We start from the raw sequence: 20660 nt of genomic DNA, 5'->3' as shown, positions 1-20660 counted from the left end.
TGGTCTCTTGTTCTCTCTGCATCTGTGTGGCCTGTTAAATTGTGATTCTCTGTGGTGAGGATGGGATGAGTTTGACTCAGAGTTCCTCAACTCCAGCACCATGAGCCGCTGGCCTGGATCATTCTTTGTTGGAGAGACTGGACTGTCCTGTGCCCTGTAAGATGTTTAGCAGCATCCCTGGTCTCTGCCCTCTAGATGCCAGTTAGCACCCCCCCCGACCACCACAAAGGTTGTAACAGCTAAAAATGTCTCTAGACAGTGCCAATGTCCCCTGGGGGACAAAATCACCCCAAATTGCGTACCACTGGTTTAACACAGTCTCCTCCATTGTAGCGCTGAGCATATCAAATTGCCATTGGGTGGACATAAGACACCGGGGGATAGGGGAGGCTAGGGGACTGTCTAGGGCGGGGGGAAAAATGGACACATATGTAATACCCTTTGTAATACTTTAAGCAATAAAAAAAAAATTGCCATTGGGACTCAACTTGTACTTTCACTTCCAGCGTAAGACGCCATTCTAGAATGAGTTTCTCTTTACTTCAGGAATTGAGGTGGGAGTTGTGTCTAATTTATCATGAATTCTGCTTTGTGGAAAACAGAGTTCCTTATGATGTTGGCAACAGTGACGGAACTTTCTACTCTGGATTCAAATGAGTGTAAAGGAGGTATCAATTCTTTTGAAAAGTGAAAAGAGCAGACAATAAGGGATCTCCCTCTCTCTTTTCCTTTCTGTCTCCCTCTCTTTCTCTCCCTATCTCTCTGTTTCTCTCCATCTCTTCTGGTAAACATCTCCATGACCTTCAGGTAAATAAACCAGTGTTTTCTCTGTATGTGGGATCATGGACATGCTTTCTTTTTTTTCCTTTGTACTATTCTTTATTTTCAAAACATTCTGCAATAAACACATATCATTTTAAAAATGAGATAAAAATTCCTTTAAATAATGGAGTCACTGATGCACTTGGATTTCTAGCTGACATTAACAATTTCACTGGACAATGTGAGACTTAACTTTCCAATGAGAACGCTAATGCCATTGCAGCTCCAATGGAAAAAAAAATTCTTAGGGAGGACGTGAGTGGTGGATACAGAAAAATAATCTTGGCTACTTAATAATGAAAATAAAATTAGATCAACATCCTAAACATTTGAAATGCCAGGGACCTGAAAAAAATAAACCTCCCACCACCAGTTTAGAGTTATTTAATATATTCATTAAAGAACAATGGAGGGCAGGAACTGCAGTTGCTTTGAATTACATGCTATTTGCGATCAGCAACAGTGGGCTAACAAGGTTTTACTACGTTTCAGATGTTGGTCCATGATTGATGGTCGGCATTCGGATCTACATATGCTTACCAGGCTCTCGGGGCACAAGGTCTTCGAGACAGAGGTTATGTCTTTTATTGATTCTGTGCAAGGCCAGACCACACGGGAGAGCCCGAATACGTTGGCAGAATATTTTGACCATTGATAACAGTGTGCAGACTATTTAGCTCAGAATCCCAAGGCCAAGGTGGGAACAAAGCCGGCAAAGGCTTTTTATGACTAAAAAGCCCCAAGCATGCATCTAGTTTTCCCACTCAGCCAAAGTTCCTGGCTCCAGCGTGTCATGAAAATGTGGGCACGGGCCCAGCGCAAGGTCCAGGAAAGCAGCCCCCCGCCGGATCCATGAGCAGGCGGCCCTGGGCAGAGCAGGAAGCCCTGCTTGCAGGCCCCCTGGAAGCTGCGAAGTCTCCTTGAGTGGCCTGCACACCAGCTCCCACCTGGAGAAGTTGGAGAAGTGATGGCTTTCAGGCCCGCAGCAGCAGAATTCCCCAATTCCCAGCCAAAGAACATAATCCTGAAGTGGAAAAACAAATGAAAGGCACAGGAACAGGACCCAACAATTCCCTCTCCTCTTTGGAAAGGAAACGGTTGGGAGATAGCTGTGGACGAACACTGTCCAGGGGCCACGCTCCTCCCTTCTTAGGGCCGAAGCCTGCAAAGTCCCCTCAGAGTTAACGAGGTCAGGAGGGGTGCTCCATCCACAGGCCCTGCTGATTGGCAGCACCCTCCATGCGGCGCCCTCCGCCATCATGACAGATTTCCTTTGGTTCTTAATTTTTGTTTAGCTTCTGGTTCTTGGAGCGACTGAAGCAATCGGATTTCTTGACCAGAATTCAATTGTGAAGTCCCTCTTGCACAAGGGAGGAAACATTCTCAAGTAATTTTCATTCAGATGAAATGGGGAGAGACCAGTCTTGAAATAGAAGGAAAGAATTAAAATAGTAACTCTATTCCCAGGTATGTTTTTCTCCCGTAGGAAACAGTGGTTTAAAGTTTATGGAGCAGGTTAATGAGTTGGAGAACCTTGCCTTTTGGCCCATGTCCTAAAATAAGACTTTTAAACACACTTCAAAAATATACAACACTCCTCATTAATGGCGAATAAAGAATTGGGTCTTGAATCAGGATGTAAAGGCAGAATGATTCATATATAATATGTAGCAGAAATGGGGTTTTTCAGAAATGAAAAATTTCATTGATTAAATAATTCCTGGAACACCATGGCATTTATTTTGCTTTCCTTTTTTCCCCTTTATGTTCTTTCATATTTTTCAAAAATTTCTTCAATAAATATACATTACTGGACTGGAGAAAACAGATTTAAAGAGAGTCTTTCAAGAAGTAGAGTTGCCGTTAAAAATATGCAGAAAAGGAAAATTAAAAATAATTTTTGGCTTTGCTTAAAGGTCCTGGGATGGATTGGAGGACTTTTAAACTTGTTGTTTTATTCTAGTTCTGTTTCTTTTTTATGGTTCCCAAGCAGACGTTGTCTTTGTTGTCTTGTCTATTATTAAGTTAATGAGAATGTGTGTAATGGAAAAGCTGAGCATCTATTGACTTGTCATAGTTGTTTATTTTCTTTTGCCATGTTTTCTTTCAACTGCATCCCTTGGACCATCTACACCAGTACATCGCTTCTCTTTGTTCTGCAAGAGCTGCTGGAAGCCAGCGGCACTGCTAATCTCTGGGTTATATGGTAATAAACGAGCGTGTTGGGCTTACTGTTAGTTGTATAAATTTGTCAGACCTTGGAACAAATTTGAATTGAGTGATATATAAATCTAGCATTGATATTCTCCTCCCTTCCGCCTTTTTGTTTTTTACTTCCATTTTCCTCCCTTCCTCCATCTCTCCTTTCTTCCCTCCTTTCTCTCGCTCTCTCTGTCCTTCCCTTCCTTCATTTCTTCCTCTCTCCCTTCCCTTCTTCCTCCTTCCTTCCCGCCCTTACTCCTCCTTTCTTCCTACTTGTAGTAGACATCTACTGAGGACATACAAAAAACTAGGGGCTGTGTTAGGCACCAGAAATATTAAAACATGATAAGCACAATTCCTACCTTCAGGAAGCTTATGTTCTAATGGAGAAAAATCCCTCAGAGGAAGGCAGAAATGCGCGAGTTCTTCTGAACTGTGCAAAGGAGGAAGAAAGAAAAGATATAATAGCTATGCTACTGTATCCTTTCAAAAAGCAAGCCCCCCCCCCATTCTATATAGACTATGTTTCCAGCTGTTAGCAAACAAAGAGACAAACAACTTTTCTCTCCTTAGCCTTGGGAAGATAGCTTAATTTCCTGACAGCAGAGCGGTAGTATGACCGGAGGCAGTATCTTGCCTTGAGGTCTAATTTGGACTGTGTGGGTGTCAGTATTTCCTGTGCTGCAAGGAAGTCTAGAAATAATCCGTGTTTGCAGTGCAAAAAAGAATTGGAGAGCTTAAGTAAACTCCTTTTAGGTATTTTTTAAAAACACACATTGTAGCTTCAATCTTTTTTTGCAGGAATAATAATTTGTATATTATCAGCAAGTACACCAACATTTCTCTACTTGAATTCCTGGTATACCTAGAGTCAGATCTCTTAGGTATTTGCTTATTTGGCAGCTTCTAGATCAGGGGTGGGCAACCTTTTTGTGAATGCGTGCCCAAACCAGCAAAATCTCTGACTCAAAATTCTTCTGCGTGCCAACCCTAATTTTTTGAGAACATCTTACGCCTACTTGATATCTCTGAAGGTGTACGTATGTGAAGAACCTTGAAGAAATAATAAAATGCATTTGAGCGACAAATACACAGTCTATGATGATGAAAAATACATTTATTTTTTAACGTATACATGTACACTGAGAGTCCGACAGAAAACTTTATGACTCCGTTTGCTATTATCAGTGGGACTTTTGCTGCTGCATCACTGATGACAGAGATTTTACATCAGGTTTATATTTCGTGACCTTCAGAGATAGGCACGAGCTACTACTTTCATCCGTCAGACTACTCCTCTTACGAGCCTTAACAAAAATTCATCACTGAGAACAAAGATTCACAATTGTAAATGGAAGATTATAAGAGAGGGTTTCGCGTGCCAGCAAAAGTTACTGGCATGCCACGTTTGGCATGTGTGCCAGGGGTTGCCCACCCCATTTCTAGATCCAAGGAGAAGCTGGAGATGTGTATTCCTCCCACAAACCACACCCCACTTCCCTCTCTCCTGACTTTACTGATAGCACCTTGGGCATAGCAGGGACCTTGAACTGGCCAAGGAGCTGCATTATCAACAGACACTCCTCGAGTGACTCGGTGGCCTGGGAGCAGAGGGAGGGATAGAAAGGTGACACGAGAAGATTATGGGGACAGAAGGAATGCTGTCATGATCGAACACTGATAGAACATTATAATGATGGACCATTCATATTATGATGAAAATGTTCACCTAGGCCCATGGTTCTCAAACAGGAGTGCTCGCGCCCCACCCCCCAGGGGACATGGGACACTGTCCCCAGACATCTTCGGTTATCACAGTTGGGAGGGGGCGCTATTGGTACCCTGGGTAGAGACCAGGGATGCTGCTAAACATCCTACAATGTCTAGCAGCTCCCCAAGAAGGAATTACCAACCCCACGTTCACAGTGTCAAGGTCGAGAAGCTCAGCTTTACAGAAGGGACAGCAAGGAAAAGACTGGACAACGCTGAGAACAGGGCCGCAGAGGAGCTTGTCCTCAGAGCAAGTAGAGCAGCAGTTCTCAACCTGTGGGTCGCGACCCCTTTGGCGGTCGAACGACCCTTTCACAGGGGTCGCCTAAGACCATCCTGCAGATCAGATATTTCCATGATGATTCCTAACAGTAGCAACATGACAGTTATGAGGTAGCAACAAAAATAATTTTCTGGTTGGGTCACAACATGAGGAACTGTATTTAAAGGGCCAGAAGGTTGAGAACCACTGGAGCGGAGGGAGGGGAAAGAACATTTATGGAAAATGTATTCAACAGGTACTGGCTTCTGCGCCCTGTGTGTCCATGAGGGTAGAAGATTAGACGTGGTAATCTCCTTAGTCCCCAAATACATAAGCAAACAAAGTTTGTAATATCCGGCCTAAATTGAAAATGAAAACTTGACACCCAGACGGTAATTAGCAAGAATGAACAACTTCCTCATTTTTACCCAATTCACCAGGGCATTTTCACACTCAGTCATCTCATTTCCTTCCCGGCTGTAAAGGTGTCATGATTTCAGTCTCCCCGCAGTGGAATTTTTCTGCAACCCAGGGCCTGGCCCTTCTACTTTGGTGATGTTTTTGATGGCTGCGCCTGACGGCATCCGGGCAAATTGTTCACATTTGTGTCTCAGATGCTCTCCTGAGCTGTGCTGATTTTCCTCCCGTCAGACCTGTCCCTGAAGACTTCCTGGCTTTAACAGCAAAACCCTCAGGAAGAAAGAGCTGCCTTTGCAAGCGGCTGCCCCAGCGCGTGCGGTCACCCTCTGGAACCATCCAAACAGAAGCCCGAGTGCTGCTGCTGTGGGGCTCCAGGAGAGGGCCCCCCCTGGTTCACTGCAGGGAGTGGGAGGCCTGTGGGGTATCTCTGTGCCTGAGCTCATGCCCGGGATGTGTCCCGCGTGGCTATCCATGAGGACAATTGTACTCTCATCCCTTGCTCAATACGTGTTAGCATTGCCTGAGCAATTCCACCAAGGAAAGATTGATTGACTTGGAAATTTAAAAAATACATGTATTTCAGGACCTAGCAACCAAGCTCAGGAGGGAGCAAGCGGCCTTCTGTTTTTTTTGTGGTTTTTTTTTTTTTTTTTTTTTTTTTTGCACCAAATCCTGCTGCATCGCTTAATGAGAACTGCCTGTCCGGCGGGATCAAGGGCTTGGGCTCTGCAGGCTGGCCGGCCCCCATGAACTCCAGGGTTGAGGGTTCATGCCCTGGCACTTCTGCTTCCAGTCAATCATTGGAAGGTTTCAAACACACCCCACCAGCAAGCTTCTCCATTTCAGGATGTCCTGAGCGCCAGGTCTGGAATGCAGGGAGGGAGTGAGAGGCAACCGGTAACAGATGCGGCCATTGGACACCTCCCCGCCTCTCTCTGTGTGGACCGATTCCCCAGGGGCCAGAGGGCAGCAGCCTGGACTGGACGCAGTTCCACACTGACAGCTGGACGCTCGTTCTTGTCTGTGTCTCTCGCTGCTTCGGAGCCTGGCCTCACCAAGCTGGACCAACCCCGAGGCTCGGCATGGGAATTTAAACCAAAGCTGTTCATCTTTGTCAGCATTTTGAAAAACCCTAACTTAACTCTGGTGCTGTGTCACATATAGACATTTTTTGATCTTTGCAACCATAGTAAAACAAAGATGTATATCTTTGATATTTATTTTATATATTTAAATGCCATTTAACAAAGAAAAATCAACCCAAAAAATGAGTTCGCGTGTCACCTCTGACACACGTGTCATAGGTTCGCCATCACTGCACTAGGCCCAACTGAAAGACTGCATAGCCAACACCACTTAGATAGGTTTGCTCCAAATTTTCCAACTCTAGACACTTTCTTCAACTGATCCTGCTATTGCTCTCGCTCTCATTCTTTTGGGGGTGAAAGCAAATGGAAATAGGAAGGACTTATGCTGTATTTATGAAGTGAACTGACTCCCAGGAAATGTTCATTGTTTAGATGTCTACATAGTCTGCTATTAATACAGCTACTCCATCTTCCTTTTGATCAGTGTTTGCATGCTGTATCATTTGTCATTCTGTTACTTTCAATCCATTGATACCTTTATAATTATTAAAAAACGTTATTGTTGGAAGTATTACATATGTCCCTTTCCCCCCCATTGACCCCTTCAAGCCCGCCCCCACCCCAGGCCTTCACCACCCTATTGTGCGTGTCCATGACTTATGCATATATGCATACAAGTTTTTTTGTTGATCAATTCCCACCCACCCCTCCACCCCTGCCATCACTCTGAGATTCACCAGTCTGTTCCATGCTTCTCTGTCTCTGGATTGATCTATATGCCTGTTCTTGTGCCATTACCAGGCTGTTTTGATTACAGTGGCTTTGTAGTATAACTTAATATTTGGCATTGTGATCCCTCCAACTATATTCTTCTTTCTCAAGATTGCTGCAACTATTCGGGGTCTTCTTTGGTTCCATATAAATTTTTGGAGTATTTGTTCTAGATCTGTTTTATATGTCATTGATATTTTAATAGAGATTGCATTGAATCTATAGATTGCATTGAATCTATAGATTGCTTTGGGTAGTATGGACATTTTAATTATGTTAAATCTACTAGTCCATGAACACAGTATATTCTTCCACTTGTTTACATCTTCCTCTGTCTCTTTTTTCGACATCCTGTACTTTTCCAAGTACAAGTCTTTTACCTCCTTGGTTAAGTTTATTCCTAGGTATCTTAACTTTTTTTTGTTGCTATGGTAAATGGGATTGTTTTAGCTTCTCTTTCTGAGAATTCATTATTGGTGTATAAAAATGCCATCAATTTCTAGATGTTAACTTTGTATCCTGCTACATTGCCGAATTCCTTTATTAAGCCTAGTAGTTTTTGGTGGAGTCTTTAGGGTTTTCTATGTACAATATCATGTCATCTGCAAATATGAGAGTATTATTTCCTCCTTTCCAATTTGGATGCCTTATATGTTTTCTTCTTGTCTGATCACTGTGGCGAGGACTTCCAGTACTATGTTGAATAAGAGCGGTGGAAGCAGACATCCCTGTCTTGTTCCTGTTCTTAGGGGAAATGGTTTTAGTTTTTGCCCGTGAGTATGATGTTGCTTGTAGGTGTGCCATATATGACCTTTATTATGTTGAGGTATGATCCCTCTATTCCCAATTTGCTGAGAGTTTTTTTTATTTTATTAGAAATGGGTGTTGGATTTTGTTGAATGCTTTTTCTGCATCTATAGATATAATCATGTGATTTTTGTCTTTCAGTTTGTTTATGTGATGTATCACATTTATTGATTTGTGAATATTGTACCAGCCTTGCATCCCTGGAATAAATCCCATTTGGTCATGGTGTATGATCTTTTTAATATATTGGTGGATCTGATTTGCTAATATTTTGTTGAGGATTTTAGCATCTCTGTTCATCAAGGATATTGGCCTGTAATTCTCTTTCTTTGTAGTATCTTTATCTGGATTTGGAATTAGGATAATGCTGGCCTCATAAAAAGAGCTTGGAAGTGTTCCTTCCTCTGGAATTTTTTGGAATAGTTTGAGGAGGATAGGTGTTAGTTCTTCTTTGAGTGTTTGGTAAAACTCCCCTATGAAGTCTGGGCCAGGTCTTTTGTTTGCTGGGAGTATTTTGATTACTGCTTCAATGTCCTCAATTGTTATTGGCCTATTCAGGTTTTCTGATTCTTCCTGATTCAGTTTTGGGAGATTGTATTTATCTAGGAATTTTCCCCTTTCATCTACATTATCCAGCTTGTTGGCATATAGTTGCTCATCGTATTTTCTTACAGTCCTTTGTGTTTTGGTGATGTCAGTTGTTACTTCACCACTTTCATTTCTGATTTTATTTATTTGGGTCCTCTCTTGTTGTTTCTTGATGAGTCTGACTAATGGTTCATCAATCTTGTTTATCCTTTCAAAGAACCAGCTCTTGGTTTCATTGATCTTTTATATTGTTTTTTTTTAGTCTCTATGTCATTTATTTCTGCCCTAGTCTTTATTATTTCCTTCCTTCTACTTACTCTGAGCTTTTTTTGTTGTTCTCTTTCTAATTCTTTAAATTGTAGGGTTAAATAGTTTATTATCTTTTTTTTATTGTTTTTTGAGGTAGGGCCTATAGTGCTATGAATTTCCCTCTCAGGACTGCTTTTGCTATCTCCCAGAGATTTTGGGTTGTTGTGTGTTCATTTTTATTTGTTTCCAGGAAGTTTTTTATTTCTTTCTTGACCTCATTGGTGAACTATTCATTTTTTATTAACATGCTATTTAACCTCCAAGTGTTTGAATGTTTTTGAGTGTTTTTACTATAGTTGATTTCTAATTTCATTCCATTGTGATCTGAGAAGATGCTTGGTATGATTTCAATCTTCTTGAACTTGTAGAGACTTGTTTTGTGTCCTAACACATGGTCTATCTTTGAGAATGCCCATGTGCACTTGAGAAGAATCTATATTCTGCAGCTTTGGGGTGAAATGTTCTATAAATGTCAATTAAATTCATGTGATCCAGTGTATCCTTTAGAGCAGGGGTCCTCAAACTATGGCCCGCAGGCCACATGCAAATACAAATATTGTATTTGTTCCCGTTTTGTTTTTTTTTTACTTTAAAATAAGACATGCGCAGTGTGCATAGGAATTTGTTCATAGTTTTTTTTTAAACTATAGTCCAGCCCTCCAATGGTCTGAGGGACAGTGAACTGGCCCCCTGTTTAAAAAGTTTGAGGACCCCTGCTTTAGAGTCACTGTTTCCTTGTTAACTTTTGTCTGAAAGATCTACCTCATGAAGTCAGTGGGGTATTAAAGTCCCTTACTATGACTCTGTTTTGTTTATCTCTACCTAAGGTCCTTCAGAAGTGGGGTTGTTTTTTTTTATATTGGGTGCATATATGTTTACCGAGTTATATCCTCTTATTGGATCAATCTTTTTAGTATTATGTAGTGACCTTTGTTGTCTCTTATGATGGCCTTTATTTTGAGGTCTACTTTGTCAGATATGAGTATTGCTAACCCAGATTTTTTTTCATATCCATTTGCATGGAAAAAATTTCCATCTATCTCTCATCCTGTGTGAATCTTTGGTTCTGAGGTGGGTCTCTTGTAGATAGCATATATTTGGGTCATGTTTTCATATCTATTCAGCTACCCTATGTCTTTTGATTGTAGCATTTAATCCATTTATATTTGAGGTTATTGATAGGTACTTATTTATTGCCATTTTAACTCTTTATGCCTATGTTTCTCATTAAAGCACTCCCTTTAGCATTATGTATAGTGCTGGTTTGGTGGTGATAAACTCCTTTAGCCTTTTTTTTTTTTTTGTCTGGGAAGCTTTTTATTTCACCATCTATTTTGAATGATAGCCTTGCTGGATATAGTAATCTTGATTTCAGATCCTTGCTTTTCATTACCTAGAGTATTTCATGCCATTCATTTCTGGCCTGTAGCATTACTGATGAAAAATCAGCTGACAACTGTATGGGAGCTCCTTTGTAGGAAACAAATTGCTTTCCTCTTACTGCCTTTAAGATTCTCTTTGTCTTTAATTTTTGGTATTTTAATTTTTATGTGTCTAGGCATGGGCCTGTTTGGGTTCTTCTTGCTTGGGACTCTCTGTGCCTCCTGAACTTGTGTAAGTTTTTCCTTCACCAAGTTAGGAAAGTTTTCTGCCATTATTCTTCAACAGGTTCTCGATCCCTTGATCATTTTCTTCCCCTCTGGTACTCCTGTGATGCAAATATTATTACATTTCATGTTGTCCCACAGCTCCCTTAAGCTGTCCTGTTTTTAAAATTGTTTTTTTCCTTTTGGTTCTCTGATTGAGTGATTTTTTTCTACCCTGTCTTCTAATTCACTGATCTGATCCTTGGCTTCTCCTAATCTGCTGTGTATTCTTTCCAATGTGTTCTTTATTAGTGCTATGCTATTCTTCATTTCTGACTGGTCTTTTTTCATACTTACTATATCTTTTCTCATGCTTTTGAGCATCCTTTTCATCAGTATTCTGAAATCTACATCTGATAAATTTTTTATCTCCATTTCATTTAGCTCTTCTGGAGGATTCTCTTGTTTTTTCTTTGGGGGCTTGTATTTTTGTCTACCCATTTTGGATGCCTGTTTGGCTTTGTGTCTATGCATTAGGTAGATCTGCTATGACGCCTAATCTCTGGTGCAGGACAATGTCAGATCCTGTTTGTGACTGGCTCGGAGCACCCTGTTTGGAGCTATCAGCAATCCACAGTTTAGGGCTTTGTCTGCTGGGGCCTTTGGGAAGGAACAAGCTGTGCCCCAGGCCCAGAAGATCAGGCAAAGACTCAAAGTCTCCAGAGATCCCCCTCTGCCCACAGTCTGATTATTATTCAGTCTTGATTAGCCTCAGGCTATCAACCACAGGGTGGGGCTAGAGGTTTTCTAACAGGGTAGGACAATTGCTTCCTCCCCCCAGGCCTGAATGGTGAAGGTCTGCTGGAGAAAGTTGTCCTCTGCAGTATGTGGTAATGACTCAGCACAGGAAATCAGAGTGGCTGCCTTCTGATCTCTAACCCCAAAAATCCCAACCCTGGATTCTGTTCACACAGCTCTAGTCCAATTTGCCCTTCTTCTGCCAAACCCCAAGGTGAGTGGCTGCACCCAAAATTGTATGCATTGGCCCTTTAAAAGAGTTCCTGCATGTCCAGCCATCTCTCCCTGGCAGACAGTTCTGCTGCTTTTCACATCCTGATGTTATGTGGCCACCTTTCTCAGTTCTGGTGCTCTGGGCTAGGGATCCCAGCTCGGGTTTCGACTCTAGTGTTCTCAATGGGAACCCCCCACAGCTGAGACAGCCCTCTGGAACTTTAGGTGCTGTCTGTGGGAGCCTGGCCGGCCCTGTCATGCCTCTGCACTTCCTATCAGTCTCTATGTGTCTCCACTTTCTGTCCGTGCTTATCAGGGTTCTCTCCAGCTGGTCTTCAGTTGATTATTCAGGATAGTGTTTCTATATTTTAGTTGTAATTCCAGTTTGGTCCTGGGAGCATGTCATTATAGCTTCCACTTACTCTGCCACCATTTTGGAACTTGATAATATCTTTATTGTTTAAAGTGAGTTTCTTGGTTAAAAATAGTATAGGATAGATGAGCCTGGAGTTGTTCTTGAGTCACTGTATGTTTGGGAAATGTAGGTGTGACCAGTTTGTTTAAAGGGGTTGCACGGCAACAGAGCTGGGAATATGGGAACAGCTCTGAAATAATGAAGGAAACAGAGAAATCAACCCACACAAAGAAGCATGGCAACAAACCCAGTTGATGAGTTAAGGTCAAATTGAGCAAGCTGGAAACATAGGCATTGGGTAAATTTCCAAGTGGAGGGCTGCTGCCGCCTATGAAGTTCACAGTATATGCTGAAGATCATGTCAGAGGGCGTTTAAGGACAGAATCCAGCTACAGAGAAGAAATGAGAAAGGAGGCTGGGACTCTGTGTTGCTGTCTTGAAGAACAGGGAGTCTGTTTCTGGGAAATTGGGCGGAACTATCAAGGAGGTGGGGCACCAAAGTCAGAGGGGATCTTCACCAAGGCCAAATTGACAGTGATACCCTCGAGCTCATTTTATTGGCACCTGGATTGTGTGTCATGTGGGATGAGCCGAGCCAGCAAGTGACAATTATGTAAGTTCAACTTCAGTTAGCAGGTTATGTCAGCTGTGGAGGCAGAGGTGTGAAACCTTGAACTTGGAGGTTGTGTGTAGATGTGGAGAGGTGTAAATCAGTTAAAGAGCATTGTCCCGTGCACTGAGAAGTCACCAGTTTGACTCCCGGTCAGGGCACATACCCAGGTTTCGGACTCAATCCCCAGGGCGGGGTGTGCAAGAGCAGTCGATTGATGTGACCCTTTCACATCGATGTTTCTCTCCCTCTCTCTCTAAATCAATAATAAAAACAATGAAAATCAGCAGGACTTGGTGATCAATGGGCATGGAGGGCGAGGAAGACATGAAACATGAGTTTCTGGTTTTTGACTCATAAAACTGGTTGGATAGGGCAAGGTTCTGGGGAGAGATCATTAGTGCAGTTTTGGACATGTCAAATTTGAGGTGCTCCTAGGTATCCTAGAGGTCAGTATATGGGGCTGATCTCAGCAGAGAAATTAGATGTAGATATTTAAATTTGGTAGCATCTGCACAAACTGGTGGTGGAGGAGATGGCATTGCCTAAGAAGAGATTAGGAAAAAAACTGAGGTGGTCAACATCCCCAAAGCTGCTGTATGTCAAGATGAGGCCAAACAGTGATGGGAATATGTACTAATGCAGATACTACTTTTCACATCAGTGAGCACTGTTTGAGTAAAGACACAGAATGCCTGATGGAGTGTGGGAAGGTATGGAGGTATAATGGGAGCTGAGGAAACAGAAGCAGAAATCTGAACAACCTTCTGAGAAACTTGACAGAAAAGAAGAGGTGAGAGAGGGCAGATGCTGAAGGGAGAATACGTTTAGGGAAGGGGTGAGACAAGCTTTATTATCTGAAATATTTGGCTGAAACTGAACAGCTTTGAATGAACATAATAAAAAAAAATTGAGCTTTGGGAATAAGTAGACCATGCAAAAGAATCAATGTTCATTAAATCATTTTCTGTGTCTCTCCTTAATTGGTGACTGGTTTTCAGTCATGACATATTTGCTTGTTAATTACTATACTACCTATTTGATCATACTTTTATAATTCTCTTAGAACATGGCTGAAAAAGATCCAAAGAAAGACCTGAATTCCTTCTATGAATCACACATATTAAGACAGGGCAACTACATTCTTGATTGTGAATCCCACAGTAAGAATGATACTCATGGGAAAAGGATTTGGCAAGTTCCACGTGTCTCCCTTTTTTTGCTCCTACTATAATCACAAGCAACTACGCACTTCAACATATTTTTTAAAATGATTTTAAAAAGAGGGTAGGCTACTCTCTGGAGTGTATAACATGCCCTTCAAGTTGGCTTGAAAGGTGATTAATTATAGCAGTGTCTGTTCAGTTTCAAAGTTCAAATTAAATGTGCTTCAAAACTCTTAGTAAAGGGAATATATGTTATACACCTGTCACTTATGAGGAGGGCTAATGTAAGTCAAAATTCTGAAGGTGGCAAAGCTAATCTTTAGAACTGGCACACCCTACTCTATTGAATAAAAGAATATCTAATAACCCTTAATGGTCCTCTAATTCTACATGAGTTCTGTGACTTCCGAATTGATGTGGTTGAAAGTTGGAAAGGACTTGAGAGCTCACTGAGGCTATGAGGGGACATGGCTGAGTGGTCAGTGGGTGAGGAAAAGTTAGAGCATGTGCTGAGGGCTTCGTGCTGCCAGTCCAGTGTTGTATCTGCTGCAACAGGAGTTGGTGAAGTACAGCATGAGCCAAATGCAGCCCCATGCCTGTTTGTAAAGTGTCACGGGAACACAGCCTCACCCACTCATTTACATTCCCTCTATGGTGGCTTTCGCTGTACAGTTGGAGAGTTGAGTAGTTGCCACAGAGATAGCATGGCCTTCAAACCCTAAAATACTTACAGCCTGACCTTTATAGAAAAGGGGATGAGCCCTGTGACTATAGCATTGGCTGCCAGGCCTGGGGGCACTTTAGAATCACTTCCCCCCAAAAGTACAGGGTTCTAGGCCACACGCTAGACCAGTGGTTCTCAACCTGTGGGTCGCGACCCCTTTGGCGGTCGAACGACCCTTTCACAGGGGTCGCCTAAGGCCAGCCTGCATATCAGATATTTACATGACAATTCCTAACAGTAGCAACATTACAATTAGGAAGTAGCAACGAAAATAATTTTATGGTGGGGTCACAACATGAGGAACTGTATTTAAAGGGCCAGAAGGTTGAGAACCACTGCTCTAGACTTTATCCCCAATCTTTCAGGATGGGATCTAGGAATCAGCATTTGTAAAAAAAATAGTTTTAATGCTCAGGCAGTTAAGCATCACTGCATTACATCGAGCTGCTTCTAAAGCACATTACCCTGAAAACACATTTCAGGATCGAAGTGCATTTTTATATGGGCTATGAGACTGGATACAACCCTCCAGAGCAGCGCTTCTCAAGATGTTGCTAGAGTAGGGGTGGGCAAACTTTTTGACTCGAGGGCCACAATGGGCTCTTAAACTAGACCGGAGGGCCGGAACAAAAGCATGGATGGAGTGTTTGTGTGAACTAATATAAATTCAAAGTAAACATCATTACATAAAAGGGTACGGTCTTTTTTTTTTTTTTAGTTTTATTCATGTCAAACGGGCCGGATCCGGCCCGCGGGCCATAGTTTGCCCACGGCTGTTATGAGAATCCCCTGGAGGGCTTGTTAGAGCTCACCTTGCTGGGTCCTGCCCCCTGAGGTTCTGATGGTAGACCTGGGCTTGGGCCGCAGAACTGGCGTTTCCAACAAGATCCCAGGTGGTGCTAATGCCGCAGATCCATGACCACACTGCACAGCACTGACTTGGATCAAAAGGGCCTGCATCTCTAATGAGAGAGAAAGTCAAGTCCTGTGAGCCGGGGGATGGGGCTGAGGAGAGATTTATGGACCAACTGCTGGGATTGTTCCAGACTACACGGTACCGGCCCTCACTGCTCTGCTCAAATCATCTTTGCGCTCCCTCGCCACTCCATTCCACCTATGATTCAAAAGCAAGCTATTCTTGTTCCAGGTCTCAATTTCCATATAGGTTCTCTTTTATTATGTTTGTTTTAAATCCCTGGGTGCTGTTTTGGGTCTTTTTGACTGAAGAGAGGTGGGATGGTAGACATGAGCAAATTTCTGGCATAAAGGAAAAACAAATTATATGTTGCAAAATAGTACAAAGAGAACAGCAGAAATTGGATAAATATTTGTAGAAATCGTGACTGTGAAAACACAAAATGAAGAAAAGGCAACAGAGACAGGCAGAGACAAAGGACCTTGGAACCACAAAATGACTTTATTTGGAACCAGAAAGCAACAGCCATGATGAGAATAGTCTGGGCCGAGTGAGGGCTTGGCAGTGTGACTCTAGTACCAGGGCCTGAATTTGTCCAGGTGACAGGAGCAGGCTAGAGAACTGACTTGCCATTTATGAACTCAGCAAATCATTGCCAGATCTTCATTATCCTCATCAGCGGATTCCCATGGACACGAGCTTGGACTGCTTTGCAGATTGCAGATTTTGTGAGGATTTTGTAAATCATGTTGAAAGTGAAGGCACCACTGCAGGGAAGAGCTCGGGGTGCCCTTTTCTTCTTTTTGTTATCTCAGGCATTGAATCCATGACAGAAAAAGTAGAAAATACTTGTGAGTTTTGCTTTAAAAAATCCCCAAAGAACCAGAGTTTCTCAGGCGGCGCACTACTCATATTTTCGGACGGACAGTTCTTTGTGGTCGGGGCTGCGCTGTGCATTGTAGGATGTTGAGCATCCCTGGTCTCTACTCATGAGATGCCGGTAGCACCGCTCCCAAGTTCAAACAACCCAAAATGACTCCAGACATTGACAGTCGTCTCCTTGGGGAGAAGCACTCTTTTGAAAACCACATCTCTCCCCCATTATTGTCTTTGTATTCTTTTTCACATTTTAGAAGGGTAGACCAGATAGATCAACTTCCCAACACCAAAAGCTCATGCAAATGAGCATACACGTGTGTCTCTGCAATCCATGCATACGTGCCTGGAGCCAAACTGGAATTTCCCGTTCCCTGGAGGGCGCTGGTTCGGTTCCGCAGGGAGGGCAGGGTCAGTACACCAGTACCATCATCAAATGCCTGTTTCTCACCTGCCCTTCTCCTCTTCCCAGCAGAAACCATCATTCACATTTGCAGTCAGCTTTTGGAGTCATTTTCTTTAAAAGCTGGAAAGAACATCTTCCGCCAGGCCCTTTCTCATCTTAAGCCATTGAGATTCCTACTTGCGTTACGTGGCCAGCCATTCTGACATGGGATCCAGGTTTCCTCATTTGTAGCCACGTTTCTGAGTGTTGTGTGGTTGTTTTTTTAATGAGGACTGGCTGTGTCGTCATGTGTGAGGCTCGGTGTCACATGAAAACACAGGCTTTTGTTCAACAAGTAGTAAGAATCTCAAGATGGTGACAGCACTGTTCACAGAAGCATGATGTCGGACCTAGCAGCCTCGGCTGGTACTGCATCAATTTTGTTTTCATTTAATGGGCACGGCCATCTTTTTCTCCCCTGAAAGACAATGCTTCTTCTGAAGGCCAGACCTCAAAAACAAACACCGTGACCCCAATCCATTTAAAGAATTGTACTGCAGCAAGTGTATATAGCATATATTTTTCAGACTTTCAAAAAAAAAATCCACACGGCAATCTTTTCTACATCATTACAGCAATGAAAGTAAACAATGTGCCTTTCACCATATACATATTTTCTTGTAAATATGACAACATGGACATAGTAACTGCTACTATCCACAATGTTTTTAAGTTAGCAAACAGTGAGACCTCCACAACAAAATTATAATTCCTGGTCCTTATAAAAATAGTCAAAACATCACCTAAACAGCTTGCAGTGAAAATTTGAGTAGGAACTGCTTTAATATTGAAAAACATCATGTTCATGGAAACATCATCCTTCTGGTAAATGCTTTCCATTGGCATCATAAGGCAAACTGTAGCATTTATTGGTACCTGGAGACCATGAGTTTTAGACCCTTTTATTTAAAACCTGTTAATGTACAAAGTGCATTAAAATATCTGATATCCAACTACTAAAAACAGTATGTAAAAATTACTAAGACAACACTTTCAGTTTACTCTGGGAAAGCGCATACACATTGTTTTATATTATAAAAAAAATCCTATTAAGTTTCCAGAGAATGATTTTTTTTCCCCTTGAGGTGTCCATCTTTTAGATGTGAAATTGTCCTAAGTAGCTATCAAAATATTCATCTGGGTATAAATAATATAGGAAATATATAGACTCTATCTGTTAAGAAAAAGGAGAGCATCTGCCAGTGAAGAGGACAGAGGCACTGGGAAGCCACAGTGAAGTCCAGACTCGAAATCACATGACGTGATGCTGAAACAGCGGGTCTGTGAATGGAGTGCAGGGGAACAATTGATTTGGTTCAAAACAAAATCACTGCAGACAATGCCTAAACCCACCAGTCTGTTCAGGCAAGATGGCCGACCCAGTAGCCCGGATCAATATGTTAGCAAATGAAACGATTTAGAGGTGTCATGCCCTTGGCCAAGGAAGAACCATTGCCAAGTTCCAGGTCCAAGGACTGGACCTTACTGCATGGACTATTCCAAGCTGTCAGATCAGCGTGGCTCTTAGCAGATTCTATTGGCGGGTTCCAGTGTGGGAATAGCAAATGTGACTTTTTGTGTGTGTCTTACAACTCTATGGTGAACTATACTAGAATATACAGAGGGACTTCTACAACTTTTAAGATGTTTAATAACGGTCAGTTTATAGTAACGTTGGAGGCACGTATACTAGCAAATAGTACTTTATGCGATGTCCCTAGTCATTATCAACTCACAAATAGTGTTTGGGGGATGACTTATATTTGGACATGGTAGTGGCAAGTGGGGCCATGTGTCGATGTTCTGGAGAGAAAAATCAATGCACAGTGGTACTGCCATTTGTGATAGGAAATGTTTATTTCCTCAGCTCCAGTGACAAAAGAGCAATGACTTGGGGGGTGGGAAGGATAGGACAGCTATTAAATGTAGTGAAGAAATTTCACAGGCCTAAAGAAACTATGAAAAGGAAGAATGAAATAGATTTATATCATGAAAGAGAATCCTACTTCTGATAAAACACAAATCAGCTTGAGTTTCTGAATCATCAGTAGGATTCAAAGGGACTATTTTCCATTGCAGTATCATTCTTAATGTTCTCCCAGAATCCTTAATCCTGGGAAGAGCAGGGCAAACTATGGCCAAACGTTTCAGAATCTTTCTTTTCATCATTATCCCACCAGCCATCAGAAGGCAATTAAAGATTTCGCCACGGCAGATTCCAAAGTCGAAGGTCAACTCTTCCCATTCTCTTTTGCTCTCCATTGTAGTTGACCTAATAAAAGCTTCCGCCATCACAGTTAAAACACCCCAAGATAAACCAGAGAAATCCCATTTACTTCCCTACTAGGTTCAAAACTACGTTTCATTTTTAAAGTAGTTGCATGTTCTGTTATGCACAGTTATAGACTGTGATGAAATAAAGGAGGTAAAGAGCTGATAAATGTATGGGCCTCTTAATGTGCAAAACCAAAGAATTCCTAAAAGAGTTGTAATCCCGGTTATGTTTCTTTCATAAATAATCTATAAATTTTCCTGTAAATACAAAAGAAAATTGGAAGAAAGTATTAAAGACTGTACTTAATACAAAACACAGTAAGGGGGGGGGGGGCTGGAAATAGCCCGTTTTGAAACCTATCTTAGCTGATTTCTGGATACTTTTTGGCGAGATTTACCACCACACTCTGGAAGCCTGTGCTTTCTCTGCCCCCTGAATAGTGGCAACAGCCTTTCTCTTCCCCAGAAAGCACCCCACATGGCCAGGTGCTCACGGCAGCTGCTCTGTGCAGTCCAGATGGTCTGGGATGGGAAGCCCAGTTATAATGGTCAGACACTTGTTCCACACGGTGAAGGTGGGGCACACAGGCTGCGAGAACGTGATGTCGAAGGTGTAGAGGTGGACGGAGTTCAAAGCGTCGTAGAAGGCGACGGAGCCATTATCGTAGTCCAGCAGGATGCCCACGCGCCGGAGGTGAGGGGAGGGCTCGATGGGGATTTCCTTGCTGTTGTGTCTCACCACCCAGTTATTGTGGCAGCGGCACAGGGCCCAGGAAGCCGAGTTCTTCCCAATCCACTCGTGCTTCGGGGCTGACTTGTACGCAAGGCCAATGGCATACCTGTAGGAACAAGACAGCAACAGCACAAGCAATGAGCACTGAGTTTTTCAGCTGATACCATGCCTGCCATTTCCCACAACTTCAAGTGCACTTGGCAGAATGCAAGCGGGGAGCATGGTTTCCACTTACGGGGATCAATTCCCTGTGACCACTCACCCTCACCTTTCTCATCTACAGTCTTCATCTCTGGGGGTTATTTTGAGGAGTAAAGGCAAGAACATAGCCCTGACCGGTTTGGCTCAGTGGATAGAGCGTCGGCCTGCGGACTGAAGCGTCCCAGGTTCGATTCCAGTCAAGGGCATGTACCTTGGTTGCGGGCACATCCCCAGTGGGGGTGTGCAGGAGGCAGCCGATCGATGTTTCTAACTCTCTATCCCTCTCTTTTCCTCTCTGTAAAAAAATCAATAAAATTTATTTTTAAAAAAAGAATACATGTAAAATCCTGGGCGCGAAGCCTGGCCTGGAACATTCAGTAACTGTTACTTTATTATTTTTGCCTAATGACACATTAATAAATAACAGATTCAGAATTTAAACCTAGGATGACTCAAAAGACCACAAACTTAAACAACATTCTCTAATGCTTTCCTTCACCAGAAATTGTGGAATTCATCACTGCCAAGAGCCCTTCTGCTTAGATTTCCTACTACACTTAAAAATTGTGAATGTCTGAGCAGATGATATCCTGGTTATTCTAAATGTCCTCTCACTGCTCAAAACAATGTTAATAATTCTTTCTACAATCTTCTAAGCTTCTTC

The 20660-nt window shown here is 42.4% G+C and overlaps 1 protein-coding gene across 6 annotated transcripts in view; it reads right to left on the bottom strand.

Moving 5' to 3' along the window:
• Positions 1–15948: 15948 nt before the first annotated feature.
• The window catches only part of MID1 (midline 1), a 355756-nt gene continuing 351044 nt past the window's right edge, over positions 15949–20660 (bottom strand). For all 6 annotated transcript variants that reach the window (XM_059680037.1, XM_059680036.1, XM_059680040.1 and 3 more), the window contains one exon: positions 15949–19901. In XM_059680037.1, the coding sequence (XP_059536020.1) occupies positions 19553–19901 (349 nt within the window). In that variant the 3' untranslated portion in view covers positions 15949–19552. The remainder of the gene's footprint in view (positions 19902–20660) is intronic.

Source organism: Myotis daubentonii, chromosome X, assembly GCF_963259705.1.
Source record: "Myotis daubentonii chromosome X, mMyoDau2.1, whole genome shotgun sequence".
NCBI classification, from domain to species: domain Eukaryota; kingdom Metazoa; phylum Chordata; class Mammalia; order Chiroptera; family Vespertilionidae; genus Myotis; species Myotis daubentonii.
Note: the sequence above shows the minus strand (reverse complement) of the source record. Positions and strands in the feature narration are given on the sequence as shown.